The sequence below is a fragment of the Pleurodeles waltl genome, unplaced genomic scaffold (assembly GCF_031143425.1).
Source record: "Pleurodeles waltl isolate 20211129_DDA unplaced genomic scaffold, aPleWal1.hap1.20221129 scaffold_39, whole genome shotgun sequence".
NCBI classification, from domain to species: Eukaryota; Metazoa; Chordata; class Amphibia; order Caudata; family Salamandridae; genus Pleurodeles; species Pleurodeles waltl.
The window spans coordinates 9,652,578-9,670,583 of record NW_027150097.1 but is presented as its reverse complement, the minus strand read 5'-3'; the positions used below and the strand labels follow the sequence as shown (position 1 = coordinate 9,670,583).

At 44.7% G+C, this 18,006-nt stretch overlaps 1 protein-coding gene across 1 annotated transcript in view; it reads left to right on the top strand.

Moving 5' to 3' along the window:
- Positions 1 to 8,182, top strand: part of LOC138276471 (uncharacterized) — a 119,275-nt gene extending 111,093 nt beyond the window's left edge. Inside the window, exon 4 of the mRNA XM_069219197.1 lies at positions 8,031 to 8,182. Within this exon, the coding sequence (XP_069075298.1) occupies positions 8,031 to 8,182 (152 nt within the window). The remainder of the gene's footprint in view (positions 1 to 8,030) is intronic.
- Positions 8,183 to 18,006: the final 9,824 nt, after the last annotated feature.

Here is an 18,006-nt window from a genome sequence, read left to right as displayed (position 1 = left end):
GAGGTATCATTTTTATTGGGAGACTTGGGGGAACGCTGGGTGGCAGGAAATTTGTGTCTCCTCTCAGATTCCAGAACTTTTTATCACCATAATGTGAGGAAAATGTGTTTTTTTAGCCACATTTTGAGGTTTGCAAAGGATTCTGGGTAACAGAACCTGGTCAGAGCCCCACAAGTCACCCCATCCTGGATTCCCCTAGGTCTCTAGTTTTCAAAAATGCACAGGTTTGGTAGGTTTCCCTAGGTGCCAGCGGAGCTAGAGGCCAAAATCTACAGGTAGGCACTTTGCAAAAAACACCTCTGTTTTCTTTCAAAAAATGGGATGTGTCCACGTTGCGCTTTGGGGCATTTCCTGTCGCGGGCGCTAGGCCTACCCAAACAAGTGAGGTATAATTTTTATCGGGAGACTTGGGGGAACGCTGGGTGGAAGGAAATTTGTGTCTCCTCTCAGATTCCAGAACTTTCTGTCACCATGATGTGAGGAAAATGTGTTTTTTTAGCCAAATTTTGAGGTTTGCAAAGGATTCTGGGTAACAGAACCTGGTCAGAGCCCCACAAGTCACCCCATCTTGGATTCCCCTAGGTCTCTAGTATTAAAAAATGCACAGGTTTGGTAGGTTTCCCTAGGTGCCGGCTGAGCTAGAGGCCAAAATCTACAGGTAGGCACTTTGCAAAAAACACCTCTGTTTTCTTTCAAAAAATGGGATGTGTCCACGTTGCGCTTTGGGGCATTACCTGTCGCGGGCCCCAAGCCTACCCACACAAGTGAGGTATCATTTTTATCGGGAGAATTGGGGGAACGCTGGGTGGCAGGAAATTTGTGGCTCCTCTCAGATTCCAGAACTTTCTGTCACCATAATGTGAGGAAAATGTGTTTTTTTAGCCACATTTTGAGGTTTGCAAAGGATTCTGGGTAACAGAACCTGGTCAGAGCCCCACAAGTCACCCCATCTTGGATTCCCCTAGGTCTCTAGTTGTCAGAAATGCACAGGTTTGGTAGGTTTCCCTATGTGCCAGCTGAGCTAGAGGCCAAAATCTATAGGTAGGCACTTTGCAAAAAACACCTCTGTTTTCTTTAAAAAAATGGGATGTGTCCACGTTGCGTTTTGGGGCATTTCCTGTCGCGGGCGCTAGGCCTACCCACACAAGTGAGGTATAATTTTTAGCGGGAGACTTGGGGGAACGCTGGGTGGAAGGAAATTTGTGTCTCCTCTCAGATTCCAGAACTTTCTATCACCATAATGTGAGGAAAATGTGTTTTTTTAGCCAAATTTTGAGGTTTGCAAAGGATTCTGGGTAACAGAACCTGGTCAGAGCCCCACAAGTCACCCCAACCTGGATTCCCCTAGGTCTCTAGTTTTCAAAAATGCACAGGTTTGGTAGGTTTCCCTAGGTGCCAGCTGAGCTAGAGGCCAAAATCTACAGGTAGGCACTTTGCAAAAAACACCTCTGTTTTCTGTCAAAAAATGGGATGTGTCCACGTTGCGCTTTGGGGCATTTCCTGTCGCGGGCGCTAGGCCTACCCACACAAGTGAGGTATAATTTTTATCGGGAGACTTGGGGGAACGCTGGGTGGCAGGAAATTTGTGTCTCCTCTCAGATTCCAGAACTTTTTATCACCATAATGTGAGGAAAATGTGTTTTTTTAGCCACATTTTGAGGTTTGCAAAGGATTCTGGGTAACAGAACCTGGTCAGAGCCCCACAAGTCACCCCATCCTGGATTCCCCTAGGTCTCTAGTTTTCCAAAATGCACAGGTTTGGTAGGTTTCCCTAGGTGCCAGCTGAGCTAGAGGCCAAAATCTACAGGTAGGCACTTTGCAAAAAATACCTCTGTTTTCTTTAAAAAAATGGGATGTGTCCACGTTGCGCTTTGGGGCATTTCCTGTCGCGGGCGCTAGGCCTACCCACACAAGTGAGGTATAATTTTTATCGGGAGACTTGGGTGAACGCTGGGTGGAAGGAAATTTGTGTCTCCTCTCAGATTCCAGAAATTTCTGTCACCATAATGTGAGGAAAATGTGTTTTTTTAGCCAAATTTTGAGGTTTGCAAAGGATTCTGGGTAACAGAACCTGGTCAGAGCCCCACAAGTCACCCCATCTTGGATTCCCCTAGGTCTCTAGTTTTCAAAAATGCACAGGTTTGGTAGGTTTCCCTGGGTGCCGGCTGAGCTAGAGGCCAAAATCTACAGTTAGGCACTTTGCAAAAAACACCTCTGTTTTCTTTCAAAAAATGGGATGTGTCCACGTTGCGCTTTGGGGCATTTCCTGTCACGGACGCTAGGCCTACCCACAGAAGTGAGGTATCATTTTTATCGGGAGAATTGGGGGAACGCTGGGTGGCAGGAAATTTGTGGCTCCTCTCAGATTCCAGAACTTTCTGTCACCATAATGTGAGGAAAATGTGTTTTTTTAGCCACATTTTGAGGTTTGCAAAGGATTCTGGGTAACAGAACCTGGTCAGAGCCCCACAAGTCACCCCATCTTGGATTCCCCTAGGTCTCTAGTTGTCAGAAATGCACAGGTTTGGTAGGTTTCCCTATGTGCCAGCTGAGCTAGAGGCCAAAATCTATAGGTAGGCACTTTGCAAAAAACACCTCTGTTTTCTTTAAAAAAATGGGATGTGTCCACGTTGCGTTTTGGGGCATTTCCTGTCGCGGGCGCTAGGCCTACCCACACAAGTGAGGTATAATTTTTAGCGGGAGACTTGGGGGAACGCTGGGTGGAAGGAAATTTGTGTCTCCTCTCAGATTCCAGAACTTTCTATCACCATAATGTGAGGAAAATGTGTTTTTTTAGCCAAATTTTGAGGTTTGCAAAGGATTCTGGGTAACAGAACCTGGTCAGAGCCCCACAAGTCACCCCATCTTGGATTCCCCTAGGTCTCTAGTATTAAAAAATGCACAGGTTTGGTAGGTTTCCCTAGGTGCCGGCTGAGCTAGAGGCCAAAATCTACAGGTAGGCACTTTGCAAAAAACACCTCTGTTTTCTTTCAAAAAATGGGATGTGTCCACGTTGCGCTTTGGGGCATTACCTGTCGCGGGCCCCAAGCCTACCCACACAAGTGAGGTATCATTTTTATCGGGAGAATTGGGGGAACGCTGGGTGGCAGGAAATTTGTGGCTCCTCTCAGATTCCAGAACTTTCTGTCACCATAATGTGAGGAAAATGTGTTTTTTTAGCCACATTTTGAGGTTTGCAAAGGATTCTGGGTAACAGAACCTGGTCAGAGCCCCACAAGTCACCCCATCTTGGATTCCCCTAGGTCTCTAGTTGTCAGAAATGCACAGGTTTGGTAGGTTTCCCTATGTGCCAGCTGAGCTAGAGGCCAAAATCTATAGGTAGGCACTTTGCAAAAAACACCTCTGTTTTCTTTAAAAAAATGGGATGTGTCCACGTTGCGTTTTGGGGCATTTCCTGTCGCGGGCGCTAGGCCTACCCACACAAGTGAGGTATAATTTTTAGCGGGAGACTTGGGGGAACGCTGGGTGGAAGGAAATTTGTGTCTCCTCTCAGATTCCAGAACTTTCTATCACCATAATGTGAGGAAAATGTGTTTTTTTAGCCAAATTTTGAGGTTTGCAAAGGATTCTGGGTAACAGAACCTGGTCAGAGCCCCACAAGTCACCCCAACCTGGATTCCCCTAGGTCTCTAGTTTTCAAAAATGCACAGGTTTGGTAGGTTTCCCTAGGTGCCAGCTGAGCTAGAGGCCAAAATCTACAGGTAGGCACTTTGCAAAAAACACCTCTGTTTTCTGTCAAAAAATGGGATGTGTCCACGTTGCGCTTTGGGGCATTTCCTGTCGCGGGCGCTAGGCCTACCCACACAAGTGAGGTATAATTTTTATCGGGAGACTTGGGGGAACGCTGGGTGGCAGGAAATTTGTGTCTCCTCTCAGATTCCAGAACTTTTTATCACCATAATGTGAGGAAAATGTGTTTTTTTAGCCACATTTTGAGGTTTGCAAAGGATTCTGGGTAACAGAACCTGGTCAGAGCCCCACAAGTCACCCCATCCTGGATTCCCCTAGGTCTCTAGTTTTCAAAAATGCACAGGTTTGGTAGGTTTCCCTAGGTGCCAGCTGAGCTAGAGGCCAAAATCTACAGGTAGGCACTTTGCAAAAAATACCTCTGTTTTCTTTCAAAAAATGGGATGTGTCCACGTTGCGCTTTGGGGCATTTCCTGTCGCGGGCGCTAGGCCTACCCACACAAGTGAGGTATAATTTTTATCGGGAGACTTGGGTGAACGCTGGGTGGAAGGAAATTTGTGTCTCCTCTCAGATTCCAGAAATTTCTGTCACCATAATGTGAGGAAAAGGTGTTTTTTTAGCCAAATTTTGAGGTTTGCAAAGGATTCTGGGTAACAGAACCTGGTCAGAGCCCCACAAGTCACCCCATCTTGGATTCCCCTAGGTCTCTAGTTTTCAAAAATGCACAGGTTTGGTAGGTTTCCCTGGGTGCCGGCTGAGCTAGAGGCCAAAATCTACAGTTAGGCACTTTGCAAAAAACACCTCTGTTTTCTTTCAAAAAATGGGATGTGTCCACGTTGCGCTTTGGGGCATTTCCTGTCACGGACGCTAGGCCTACCCACAGAAGTGAGGTATCATTTTTATTGGGAGACTTGGGGGAAGCTGGGTGGAAGGAAATTTGGGTCTCCTCTCAGATTCCAGAACTTTCTGCCACAGAAATGTGAGGAACATGTGTTTGTTTAGCCAAATTTTGAGGTTTGCAAAGGATTCTGGGTAACAGAACCTGGTCAGAGCCCCACAAGTCACCCCATCTTGGATTCCCCTAGGTCTCTAGTTTTAAAAAATGCACAGGTTTGGTAGGTTTCCCTAGGTGCCGGCTGAGCTAGAGGCCAAAATCTACAGGTAGGCACTTTGCAAAAAACACCTCTGTTTTCTTTCAAAAAATGGGATGTGTCCACGTTGCGCTTTGGGGCATTTCCTGTCGCGGGCGCTAGGCCTACCCACACAAGTGAGGTATCATTTGTATCGGGAGACGCGGGGAAACGCTGGGTGGAAGGAAATTTTTGGCTCCTCTCAGATTCCAGAACTTTCTGTCACCATAATGTGAGGAAAATGTGTTTTTTTAGCCAAATTTTGAGGTTTGCAAAGGATTCTGGGTAACAGAACCTGGTCAGAGCCCCACAAGTCACCCCATCTTGGATTCCCCTAGGTCTCTAGTTTTCAAAAATGCACAGGATTGGTAGGTGTCCCTAGGTGCCGGCTGAGCTAGAGGCCAAAATCTACAGGTAGGCACTTTGCAAAAAACACCTCTGTTTTCTTTAAAAAAAATGGGATGTGTCCACGTTGCGCTTTGGGGCATTTCCTGTCGCGGGCGCCAAGCCTACCCACACAAGTGAGGTATCATTTTTATCGGGAGACTTGGGGGAACGCTGGGTGGCAGGACATTTGTGGCTCCTCTCAGATTCCAGAACTTTCTATCACAGAAATGTGAGGAACATGTGTCTTTTTAGCCAAATTTTGAGGTTTGCAAAGGATTCTGGGTAACAGAACCTGGTCAGAGCCCCGTTAGTCACCCCACCTTAGATTCCCCTAGGTCTCTAGTTTTCAAAAATGCACAGGTTTGGTAGGTTTCCCTAGGTGCCGGCTGAGCTAGAGGCCAAAATCTACAGGTAGGTACTTTGCAGAAAACACCTCTGTTTTCTTTAAAAAAAATGGGATGTGTCCACGTTGCGTTTTGGGGCGTTTCCTGTCGCAGGCGCTAGGCCTACCCACACAAGTGAGGTATCATTTTTATCGGGAGACTTGGGGGAACATAGATTAGCAAAACAAGTGTTATTGCCTCTTGTCTTTCTCTACATTTTTTCCTTCCAAATATAGGAGAGTGTGTAAAAAAGACATCTATTTGAGAAATGCCCTGTAATTCACATGCTAGTATGGTCACCCCGAAATTCAGAGATGTGCAAATAACCACTGCTCCTCAACACCTTATCTTGTGCCCTTTTTGGAAATGCAAAGGTTTTCTTGATAGCTATTTTTTACTCTTTATATTTCAGCAAATTGATTGCTGTATACCCGGTATAGAATGAAAACGCACTGCAGGGTGCAGCTCATTTATTGGCTCTGGGTACCTAGGGTTCTTGATGAACCTACAAGCCCTATATATCCCCGCAACCAGAGGAGGCCAGCAGACGTAGCAGGATATTGCTTTCGAAAATCTGACGTTGCAGGAAAAAGTTACAGAGTAAAACGTAGAGAAAAAGTGATGTTTTTTTCACCTCAATTTCAAAACAAATCTTTTACAGTTGTTATTTTCTGTAGAAAACCCTTGTAGGATCTACACAAATGACCCCTTGCTGAATTCATAATTTTGTCTCCTTTTCAGAAATGTTTAGGTTTCTGGGATCCAGCATTGGTTTCATGCCCATTTCTGTCACTGACTGGAAGGAGGCTGAAAGCACAAACAATTGTAAAAATGGGGTATGTCCCAGTAAAATGCCAAATTTGTGTTGAAAAATTGGGTTTTCTGATTCAAGTCTGCCTGTTCCTGAAAGCTTTGAAGCTGGTGAGTTTAGCACCGCAAACCCTTTGTTGATGCCATTTTCAGGGGAAACACCACAAGCCTTCTTCTGCAGCCACTTTTTCGCATTTGTTTGAAAAAAACGAAATTTTCACTGTATTTTGGCTAATTTCTTGGCCTCCTTCAGGGGAACCCACAAAGTCTGGGTACCTCTAGTATCCCTAGGATGTTGGAAAAAAAGGACGCAAATTTGGCTTGGTTAGCTTATGTGGACAAAAAGTTATGAGGGCCTAAGCGCGAACTGCCCCAAATAGGCAAAAAAAGGCCTGGAACAGGAGGGGGAAAGGGCCTGGCAGCGAAGGGGTTAAAGTTACAATTTTCATGATAGTATGAATTTGGAGTAGTTCATGACTTTGGTCAGTTGTCGTCGCAGAGAGGTTTCATGACTTCTTCTGGCTCACCAATTAGAAATGGTGATAGAATTCATGATTTGTTACAAGCCCTACAATTACGTGAGAATTGCTGTGGTTAAATGCAGTGCACACCTGAAATTAAATGATTTTCTTTCATTGGGAAGTACTTATGCAGATCAGGTTGCAAGCTTTTGCGTGTTGAACTGCATCTCTTTTAATGAAGAATGAAAAGAATTGAAAGAAGATGAAGTAAACCCAAGTTATACATTAACAGTGATTGATACATGGGAAGAAATCAAATGTTTGCAAGAAAATGTTTCTGAAGATGAAAAGAATGGTTGGATAAAATTGAATTGTTTTCAAAGCGACAATGATGACATTTGGGTTTCAAATAAAGGGCAGGTGGTTTTGCCAAACTGTCTACTGATGCAAATGGCACAATACTATCATGGTCAAGTACACATTGGCAGAGATGCAATGATTTGCACTTTTAAACAGTCCTGGTTCAATCCAATGTTTAGACGGGTTGCTGAAGCAATTTGTCACAGATGTGTTACATGCCAACAAATGAATGTGGGAAAAAGAACAATTGTCAATTTGTGTCACTTTGGAAGAGCAGAAGGTCCATTTAGCAAAAAGCAAATAGATTTTATTGAGATGCCTGTGTGTGGTGGTCTGAGATATGTGTTGGTGAATGTATGTATTTTTAGTTACTGGACTGAAGTTTATCTCACACGTAGAAATAATAGTATCACAGTAGCAAAGCTTTTACTTATGGAGTTAGTTCCTCAATTCGAGTTTCCAGTCACTTTAAAATCAGACAGAGGAAGCCACTTCAATAATGAGGTGATTAAATTACTATGTTCAGCCTTAAACATTGAGCAGAAGTTGCATTGTAGCTATCGGCCTGAGGCTTCTGGATTAGTAGCGCAAATGAAAGGTACTCTGAAGGCACAACTTGCAAAAATGTGTGCATCTACAAACCTGAAGTGGTCAGATGCATTGCCTTTAGTTCTGATGAGCATGAGAAACACACCTGATAAAAAGACTGGACTTTCTCCTCATGAAATCCTCATGGGTACGGCAATGAGGTTGCCAGCTGTTCCTGCGAATGCTCTTTTGAATATAACAGATGATATGGTGCTGGAATATTGCAAGAGTCTGTCTGATATGGTTCGCTCTTTCTCTCACCACGTGGAAGCTACAGCTGTGCTGCCATCCCAAGACCAGTGTCACAGTCTGCAAGCTGGTGATGGGGTGGTCGTCAAGAAGCACGTGAGATAAACCTGTCTGGAACCTAGGTGGAAGGGACCTTACTAGGTCGTACTTGTTATGATGACTTCTGTGAAGTGTGCTGGGATTCTGAACAGGATACATACCAGTCATATGCGAAAAGTGCCCTATCCTCTCGAAGATGAACAAGAATTGTTGAAAGCACCAACAACTACTGTACAGTCTCAAGGAGCAAGAAGAGAGATTGTGGAGACAGAAACAGAGACAGTGCAAACTGGTGAACATCCAGGTACACGTCTAAGAGATGAAATAGAGATTTCTGAAGTTACTCAAACATCAGCAAATATAACAGAAGAGTCAAGTCAGAGGAGGATTCTCTCAGAAGCAGACTATTAGGAAGATCAGTTGAAACAAATTACAGTTCCCGAAACAGCTAAGAATGGAGTTTAGTTGAATCAAAGTCATGCAGATTTGAATCTTACTGAATTAACAAATGTTGCAGGTACATTAAGTCAAAGTCAAAATCCTGCCGAATCCAGAAGAGTTGTAAGTTCAGTTTTGCAAACTACACTGTCAAAGAAAGCTGTGAAAGAAGACAAGTGGCCCAAACTGCTGACATATGATTTTTTTAGCTGTTCTATCAACTATAAATGAAGAGCCAGACACAAAAAAACAAGAGCAAATACAGATGACGATCTAAGTGAAGAAGAAATAAGTGCAAATTGGAGATCAAAAAGAAAGTGAGTTGCAAGTCGAAGATACTCAGGTCATGAATGGCCGTATTTGACAACAGATGAATGGCAAGGTGAATTTTTGTATTTTATTTTTATCATGAAATTTCAGATCAATATTTTGAAAGATGAATTTGTTTTTTAACTGAAATTTGAAACTATATTACCAACTGAACAAGAGAGACATTACATACTACAAGTGATAATCACTGTCCAATAGACTATGATCTACTAAAAGAGTCTTTGAAAATTGATTTTTGACAAGCTGCTAAGCCGATTTTTGACAGCGTTCTGATGAAAAGTCTAAAAGCTGCTTTAAATAACTGCTAAGAAGATTGAAGATTTTTTTGTTTTAATTTCTGGCTGCATAGCTAAATATTTTTCTTTTTGTACTACTTTCTGATTCTATATAGGTCATGGATAACAATCACAATTGTGTAAAAAAAATAGGTGTTACAAATGTATGTGTATTTGTTTGGGAATTGTATGTGTGCTAGTAAGTTTGTTATTGATTGTGAGTATGAGCATTCATAATACACCTGCAAATAGTTCCATCAGTTCTTTGGAGAGTACTCCACTTTCGAAGTTAGAAAAGGTTAACAAGGATGAGAAATATTTACATTTAGACAACTCACAAGGAGATCTTTCTCCTAATTTTTTCGATTACTTGTTGTATAAATATGTTGAGACCATGAATGTGAGAGAATGTTATGTTTGCACGCAGATTCCTTCTTCGGTGCAGGAAGGAATCACTTATTATAGCTTGCCACTAACATATGGAATTCATTGCAGTCTTTTACTAACTAGGCTTTATAACCAAGCGTACGTACATAATTTCTACTCTAATTTAGATTTAGTGTTTTCTTTTGTTCCGATTAATTCACACTTGAGTAACATAGCTAAAGAGAGATATATTGATATTGCAGGAGGTTTCTTTGAGCCTACACTAGCTTTTGCCACTACGTATGCACACTGCAACAATTTGACATGCCTGCTTTCACCAGCAGAAAAATATTTTCTAGATCAAACTGATGACAGGAGAAAGGCATTGAAGGAGAAAATAGAGAAGGGGTTAGTGAAGAGGACATTTAAAAATGATTATACATTTAGTGAGATTAAAACATAAGGGAAGCTTGCTTTAGATTTTCAACATGTAGGAAATGTTTGCGTTTATAGCCCTCAATCCAGAACTGATACTAAGTTTGTGGGAACGAGTGAGTGCAGACATGTATTTCTTTTCAAAAGTACATGGTGTAACGCCGCGCTCTGACGCGGCGTCTCTTTCTGTCCTGGCGGGCGGAACACGCTACCGATATTCGGAGCGCCGTTCTCCGTGTTTTTTTACTATGCTTTCTGGGAAGCATATATTTCGCTCCCGGTCGCGCTACAGTTACTTGTAGCCTTTTCTCTTCTTTTATTGTTGGTGGTGGGTTTTTGTTGGGCCTTTTGCCTGTCTCTATCCATATTGTGTCCATCTTGTCTTCTTTGTGTTTTTGTCCCAGTATGCTCTGTTTTTCTTTCATACTACTTCCTTTTTCCTATACTGGTCTATGGGCCTTTCCCAATCCAAGATGGTGTTACTTCCCTTTCCTGTGATGTCACTTCCCTTTTCTCAGTATATAAGTCAGTCAGTCTTGTTCCTCCTTGCGTTGCAAACACTTCCTTCTGGTTGTGCTGTTCGCTCCTGTTCTTTGTTCCTGCTTTTTTGCCTTGGGAGATTTTTGCCTGTTCTTTGTTACTGCTTTTGCCTTGGGATATTTTTGCCTGTTCCTTTTTTCCTGCCTTGTACCTTGGATATTGCCTATTTTTGTTTCCTGTTGTCAAGTCCTGTTTTTTCTTGTTTTCCTTCAGGAGTTCCTGTTAGAGGTTTTTTCCCCAGTGTTGGGGTTTTTTCCCTCTGGGACTCCTTCTGGAGGATACGGTCTGCTTTGGCGTAGCCTGTCAAGCGGCACCGTGGCTACTAGAAGGGGTCGCCCTTATCTGGGAACATCCAGGACCTGTAGAAGACTTGGTGTATTCGCAAATCCGAAGTCCAGAGGTGAGAAGTCCAGCGCAGTACGTGACAGATTGCAACGCCAAAAGATTCTGCGTTGCGAGAGCGCCATGGAAGATCCACAGGGAGAGGTGTCAGAAAATGCTCAAGCTATGTTACAGACTGTCCAACAACAAGCCCAAGAGTTACAACAGTTACGGGCAGAGAACACTGCGCTACGACAGGTCTTGTCTTCCCGATCAATGGACATACCACCCGTATCTGCTACTATTCCTCGATATTCCGGAGATCCTTTAAAGATGAAGGAATTTTTGGACGCCCTGACGGTTTTCTTTGCCTTTCGTCCACTCCAGTTTTCTTCGGATAAGACTAAGGTGGGCCATCTGATCAGCGCCTTGTCTGGTCCAGCGCTTGCTTGGGTGACTCCTCTGGTTTCTGCAGATGACCCAGTCCTGGCTAACTATTCCGCTTTCCTGACAGTTTTCAAACAAATGTTTGAGAGACCTGGGGTAGAAGCAGCAGCTGAAGAAGCCTTATGTGACATTCAGCAAGGTAATCATGATGTACTGCAGTATATAACCCGCTTCAAACAGCTGGCAGCTGAAACCTCCTGGGTAGAACGCACCTTCGTAACCCTTTTCCGCCGAGGCCTGGGTGAAGAAATTAAAGATGAGCTTGTACACTCTTCCCCAGCTTGTTCTTTGAAAGAATTAATGGATCAATCTATGAACATAGAGTATAGACTTCGAGAGCGCAAGATGGAAAGACGTTGAACTAGAGCTCCATACCAGCCCGGTACCTTCCGTGCTAGCAGTCGGCAAACGTAAGATAGTCCATCTGAAGCCTCTCCACCTCCCCATGAAGAGCCCATGCAGATAGATCTGGTTCGTGGGCCATTGACGGAGTCAGAAAGGGAGGAACGACGACGAAGGGGACTTTGCCTATACTGTGGTAAGGCTGGCCACCTGATCCGTAGTTGTCCGGTACGTCCATCAAGGCCTGCGGGAAACACCAGCTCCCGTCCCCTGTAAGGAGGAAGGAGACGGGAGGAGCTGAAGTACCATCAATATGTTCCTCCAAAGAAATCATGTCCACCCTGTTTATCCTCTCGGTCAAGTTACAAAGTTCACAAGATCAAGAAGAACATCTTCTGGCTCTCCTTGATTGTGGAGCCAGTGGACTCTATCTGGATGAGACCTGGGCTACGAGCAAAGGAATTCCCCGCATTCCTAAAGAAACCCCTGAGCAGGTTCACACAGTGGATGGCTCTCCGTTAACCTCAGGACCTGTGGTGGCCTCAACTCCTACTCTTTGTTTGACATTTGGGGGGCATCAAGAACACGTTGCCTTTGATCTCATAGCCTCACCAAATCACATCATGATTTTCGGAATTCCCTGGTTAGCCCGACACAACCCTTATATCAATTGGGAAACACTAACTATATCCCTAACGTCTTCATTTTGTCAACAGAATTGTTATTCTACTACTTCTTATTGGACTACAAAAAGGTCCTGTCAGTCAACTAAGGATAACACTAACTCTATCAATATTATCCAGGGGGTTCCAGATTGTTATCAGGAATATATCAGGATTTTTCAGAAACCTAGTAATTCTAACTTGCCACCTCATCACAGTTATGACTGTGCTATTACTTTAATTCCTGATGAAGTCGTTCCCTTCGGTCGAATGTATTCTCTGACAGACCAAGAAAAGAAGGTGCTAAGGGAATATTTAGACGACAACTTACACAACGGTTTGATTGCTCCTTCCACGTCCCCCGCTGGGGCTCCTCTCTTCTTCGTCCCAAAGAAGACTAAGGATCTGCGTCCTTGTGTGGACTTTCGTGAACTCAACAGAATAACGATTAAGGATTGATATCCACTGCCTTTAATTAGAGATATACTGGATGCCATTCAAGGAGCCAAGATATTTACTAAATTAGACTTACGGGGTGCCTATCATCTCCTTCGGATCAAGGAAGGAGATGAATGGAAGACTGCTTTCCGTACCCCTTTTGGGCACTATGAGTATTGTGTTATGCCCTTTGGACTGACCAACGCCCCTTCTGTTTTTCAACGATTTATGGATTCAGTGTTCTCTGATGTACTCAATCAATATGTAGTCATTTATTTGGATGATATCCTGATATATTCCCGTGATCCTGAGCAACATGTAGATCATGTCCTGCAAGTCCTGGAAAGACTCAAGAAAAAACAATTGTTTTGTAAACCTGAGAAGTGTGAGTTCCATAAATCTGAAGTAAGGTATCTCGGGTTTTGTATTAATCAACACGGAATATCCATGGATCCTGACAAGGTCAGTGCCATATTAGATTGGCCTTCTCCAACGTACATTAAAGAAACGCAATGTTTTCTTGGGTTATCAAACTTTTATCGTCAGTTTATTCAGAACTTTGCCCACCTACAAAGTTTCATAACACAAACAATTAAGAAAGAGAACCTGAAGAAGGGTTTCATTTGGACCAAGGAGGCTGAACATGCGTTTCAAGAATTAAAGACAGCCTTTACCCAAGCACCCGTGTTGCGTCATCCTGACAATACCAAGAAATTTATCGTCGTGCTGATGCCTCAGACAGAGCTATTGGAGCAGTTCTGCTGCAGAAGCAAGACAGTGATGGATTGGAACATCCTATCTTTTATCTGTCTCATATCCTATCAGAGGCTGAACAAAATTATTCTGTACTGGAACGAGAACTACTCGCTCTCAAAGTAGCTTGTAAGGAATGGAGGCATTTCCTGATGGGTTCCAGTGAGCCTTTTGAAGCTAGGACTGATCACCGTAATCTCCAGTGTCTTCGGAGCTTTCAGTGTCGCAACAGTCGTCAGGCTCGATGGGCTTTCTTCTTTAGCCAGTACGATTTCGTGATCACGTACATACCTGGTTCCCAGAATTTAGTGGCAGATGCCTTATCCCGCAGATATCCTGACATAGCCCAGAACTCCTCTCCACATCTTATTGAGTCTAGCAGGATCATCGGAGCTACTCAATCTTTTCAAGAACGCGTTCAATCCGAGTACCAGTTTCTGTCTGCTTCAGAATGGGATAAAGTGACTCCTTTTTTGCAGAAGAAGGACAACTACTTCTATCATCAACATGCTCTCTTCCTACCTACCAAGAAAGTGCAGACAGAAGCCCTGCAGATGTGCCATGATTCTCCTATAGCCGGTCATCGAGGTATCAGGAAGACCCAGGAACTGCTTCAGCGATCTTTTTGGTGGCCTTCGCTAAAGACAGACACTGAAACCTATGTGTCAGCATGCCCAGTCTGTGCCCAGACTAAGACACCCCGAACTAAGGTGGCAGGTTTATTAAGACCTTTACCGGTTCCTTCCGCTCCTTGGTGTACTCTATCCACGGATTTCATATGCTCTCTACCTACTTCCTCTGGTAACCAAGTAATCATGGTAACCGTAGATTCATTCACCAAGATGGCCCATTTTTCAGCCTTGAAGAAACTACCAACGGCCCCAGAAATGAGTCGCCTTTTTCTACGAGATATTTTTCGCCTCCATGGTCTTCCTCTAGAGGTCATTTCGGACAGAGGGCCTCAATATGTATCACGTTTCTGGAGAGCCTTTTGTGCCTTCTTTAACATTGAGATTTCTTTATCCTCGGGTTTCCATCCACAAACGAATGGGCAAACTGAACGAGTAAATCAAGAACTTCAGCAGTATCTGAGATGTTACTGTAATGCCACACAAAGCAATTGGTCTGAATATCTTGCTCTTGCCGAGTTCTCCTATAACAACACAATACATAGTGCGACCAAGGCCACACCCTTTTATTGTACTTATGGATTTCATCCGAGGACTTTCACTACTGTTTCTCGAACATCCTCTTCTGTGCCTGCAGTCACTTCTTTTTCACAACAGATCCGTCAAATCCAGGGCCTACTTCACACTACTCTCCTAGCTTCGAAACAAGCTATGAAGCGAAAGGCGGATCGTTATCAGCAAGCCGCACCTTTGTATCAAGTGGGCCACAAGGTATGGCTTTCTTCCAGATTTCTACCATCCCGGTTTTCCACCAATAAGTTCAAACCTCGTTTTTATGGACCCTTTCGAATTTCGCACATCCTGAATCCTGTAGTTGTGTGTCTCTGCTTACTTCATACCTGGAGGGTTCATCCTGTTTTCCATGTGTCCCAGTTAAAACCCTTTGTTCCTGATCCTTACCATCGCCAGTGCCAACGTCCACCTCCTTCTTCTATCAACGGACAGCCTGAGTATGAAGTCCAGGAGATCTGTGATTCCAGAATTTTTCGACGCAAACTACAGTTTTTAGTCCACTGGAAAGGATACCCCCTCAGTGACTGTTCGTGGGAAGATGCTTCCTCCGTCCATGCTCCCCGTTTGGTTCGCCTGTTTTTTGACAATCATCCTGACAAACCTGGAGCCTCGGGGAGGGGACCTACTGTAACGCCGAGCTCTGACGCGGCATCTCTTTCTGTCCTGGCGGGTGGAACACGCTACCGATATTCGGCGCGCCGTTCTCCGCGTTTTTTGACTATGCTTTCTGGGAAGCATATATTTCGCTCCCGGTCGCGCTACAGTTACTTGTAGCCTTTTTTCTTCTTTTATTGTTGGTGGTGGGTTTTTGTTGGGCCTTTTGCCTGTCTCTATCCATATTGTGTCCATCTTGTCTTCTTTGTGTTTTTGTCCCAGCATGCTCTGTTTTTCTTTCATACTACTTCTTTTTTCCTATAGTGGTCTATGGGCCTTTACCAATCCAAGATGGTGTTACTTCCCTTTCCTGTGATGTCACTTCCCTTTTCTCAGTATATAAGTCAGTCAGTCTTGTTCCTCCTTGCGTTGCAAACACTTCCTTCTGGTTGTGCTGTTCGCTCCTGTTCTTTGTTCCTGCTTTTTTGTCTTGGGAGATTTTTGCCTGTTCTTTGTTCCTGCTTTTGCCTTGGGAGATTTTTGCCTGTTCTTTGTTCCTGCTTTTGCCTTGGGATATTTTTGCCTGTTCCTTTTTTCCTGCCTTGTACCCTGGATATTGCCTATTTTTGTTTCCTGTTGTCAAGTCCTGTTTTTTCTTGTTTTCCTTCAGGAGTTCCTGTTAGAGGTTTTTTCCCCAGTGTTGGGGTTTTTTCCCTCTGGGACTCCTTCTGGAGGATACTGTCTGCTTTGGCGTAGCCTGTCAAGCGGCACCGTGGCTACTAGAAGGGGTCGCCCTTATCTGGGAACATCCAGGACCTGTAGAAGACTTGGTGTATTCGCCAATCCGAAGTCCAGAGGTGAGAAGTCCAGCGCAGTACGTGACACATGGGACTTTATGTTAAATGGACAAGATCCTGGGATTCCTGGGTGTAGGAGGCTGGACTGGCTTGTAGTGAGTACCAAGGGGTACTTGCACCTTGCACCAGGCCCAGTTATCCCTTATTAGTGTATAGGGTGTCTAGCAGCTTAGGCTGATAGATAATGGTAGCTTAGCAGAGCAGCTTAGGCTGAACTAGGAGACGTGTGAAGCTACTACAGTACCACTTAGTGTCATATGCACAATATCATAAGAAAACACAATACACAGTTATACTAAAAATAAAGGTACTTTATTTTTATGACAATATGCCAAAGTATCTTAGAGTGTACCCTCAGTGAGAGGATAGGAAATATACACAAGATATATATACACAATAGCAAAAATATGCAGTATAGTCTTAGAAAACAGTGCAAACAATGTATAGTTACAATAGGATGCAATGGGGAAACATAGGGATAGGGGCAACACAAACCATATACTCCAGAAGTGGAATGCGAACCACGAATGGACCCCAAACCTATGTGACCTTGTAGAGGGTCGCTGGGACTATTAGAAAATAGTGAGAGTTAGCAAAATAACCCACCCCCAGACCCTGAAAAGTGAGTGCAAAGTGCACCAAAGTTCCCCTAAGGACAAAATATTAGTGTTAGAGGGAGAATGCAAGGAAAACACAAATCAGCAATGCAACAACGATGGATTTCTGTCTGAAGGTACCTGTGGAACAAGGGGACCAAGTCCAAAAGTCACAAGCAGCTCGGAGATGGGCAGATGCCCAAGAAATGCCAGCGGTTGGTGCAAAGAAGCTCTTACTAGGCTGAAGAACTGTGAATACTGCAGGAACGACAAGGGCTAGAGACTTCCCCTTTGGAGGATGGATCCCCCACGCCTTGGAGAGTCGTGCAGAAGTGTTTTCCCGCCGGATGGACGCCAACAAGCCTTGCTACACGCAAATCGTGCGTTTGGCGTTTTTGGACGCTGCTGGGGCCCAGGAGGGACCAGAAGGTCGCAAATTGGACCTGCAAAGAGAGGGGACGTCGAGCAAGACAAAGAGCCCTCACTGAAGCAGGTAGCACCCGGAGAAGTGCCAGAAACAGGCACTACGAGGATGCGTGAAACGGTGCTCGCCGAAGTTGCACAAAGGAGTCCCACGTCGCCGGAGACCAACTTAGAAAGTCGTGCAATGCAGGTTAGAGTGCCGTGGACCCAGGCTTGGCTGTGCACGAAGGATTTCCGCCGGAAGTGCACAGGGGTCGGAGAAGCTTGCAAAGTCGCGGTTCCCAGCAATGCAGCCCAGCGAGGTGAGGCAAGGACTTACCTCCACCAAACTTGGGCTGACGAGTCACTGGACTGTGGGGGTCACTTGGACGGTGTCGCTGGATTCGAGGGACCTCGCTCGTCGTGCTGAGAGGAGACCCAAGGGACCGGAGATGCAGCTTTTTGGTGCCTGCGGTTGCAGGGGGAAGATTCCGTCGACCCACGGGAGATTTCTTCGGAGCTTCTGGTGCAGAGAGGAGGCAGACTACCCCCACAGCATGCACAAGCAGGAAAACAGTCGAGAAGGCGGCAGGATCAGCGTTACAGAGTTGCAGTAGTCGTCTTTGCTACTATGTTGCAGGTTTGCAGGCTTCCAGCGCGGTCAGCGGTCGATTCCTTATCAGAAGGTGAAGAGGGAGATGCAGAGGAACTCGGCTGAGCTCATGCATTCGTTATCTAAAGTTTCCCCAGAGACAGAGACCCTAAATAGCCAGAAAAGAGGGTTTGGCTACCTAGGAGAGAGGAAAGGCTACTAACACCTGAAGGAGCCTATCACAAGGAGTCTCTGACGTCACCTGGTGGCACTGGCCACTCAGAGCAGTCCAGTGTGCCA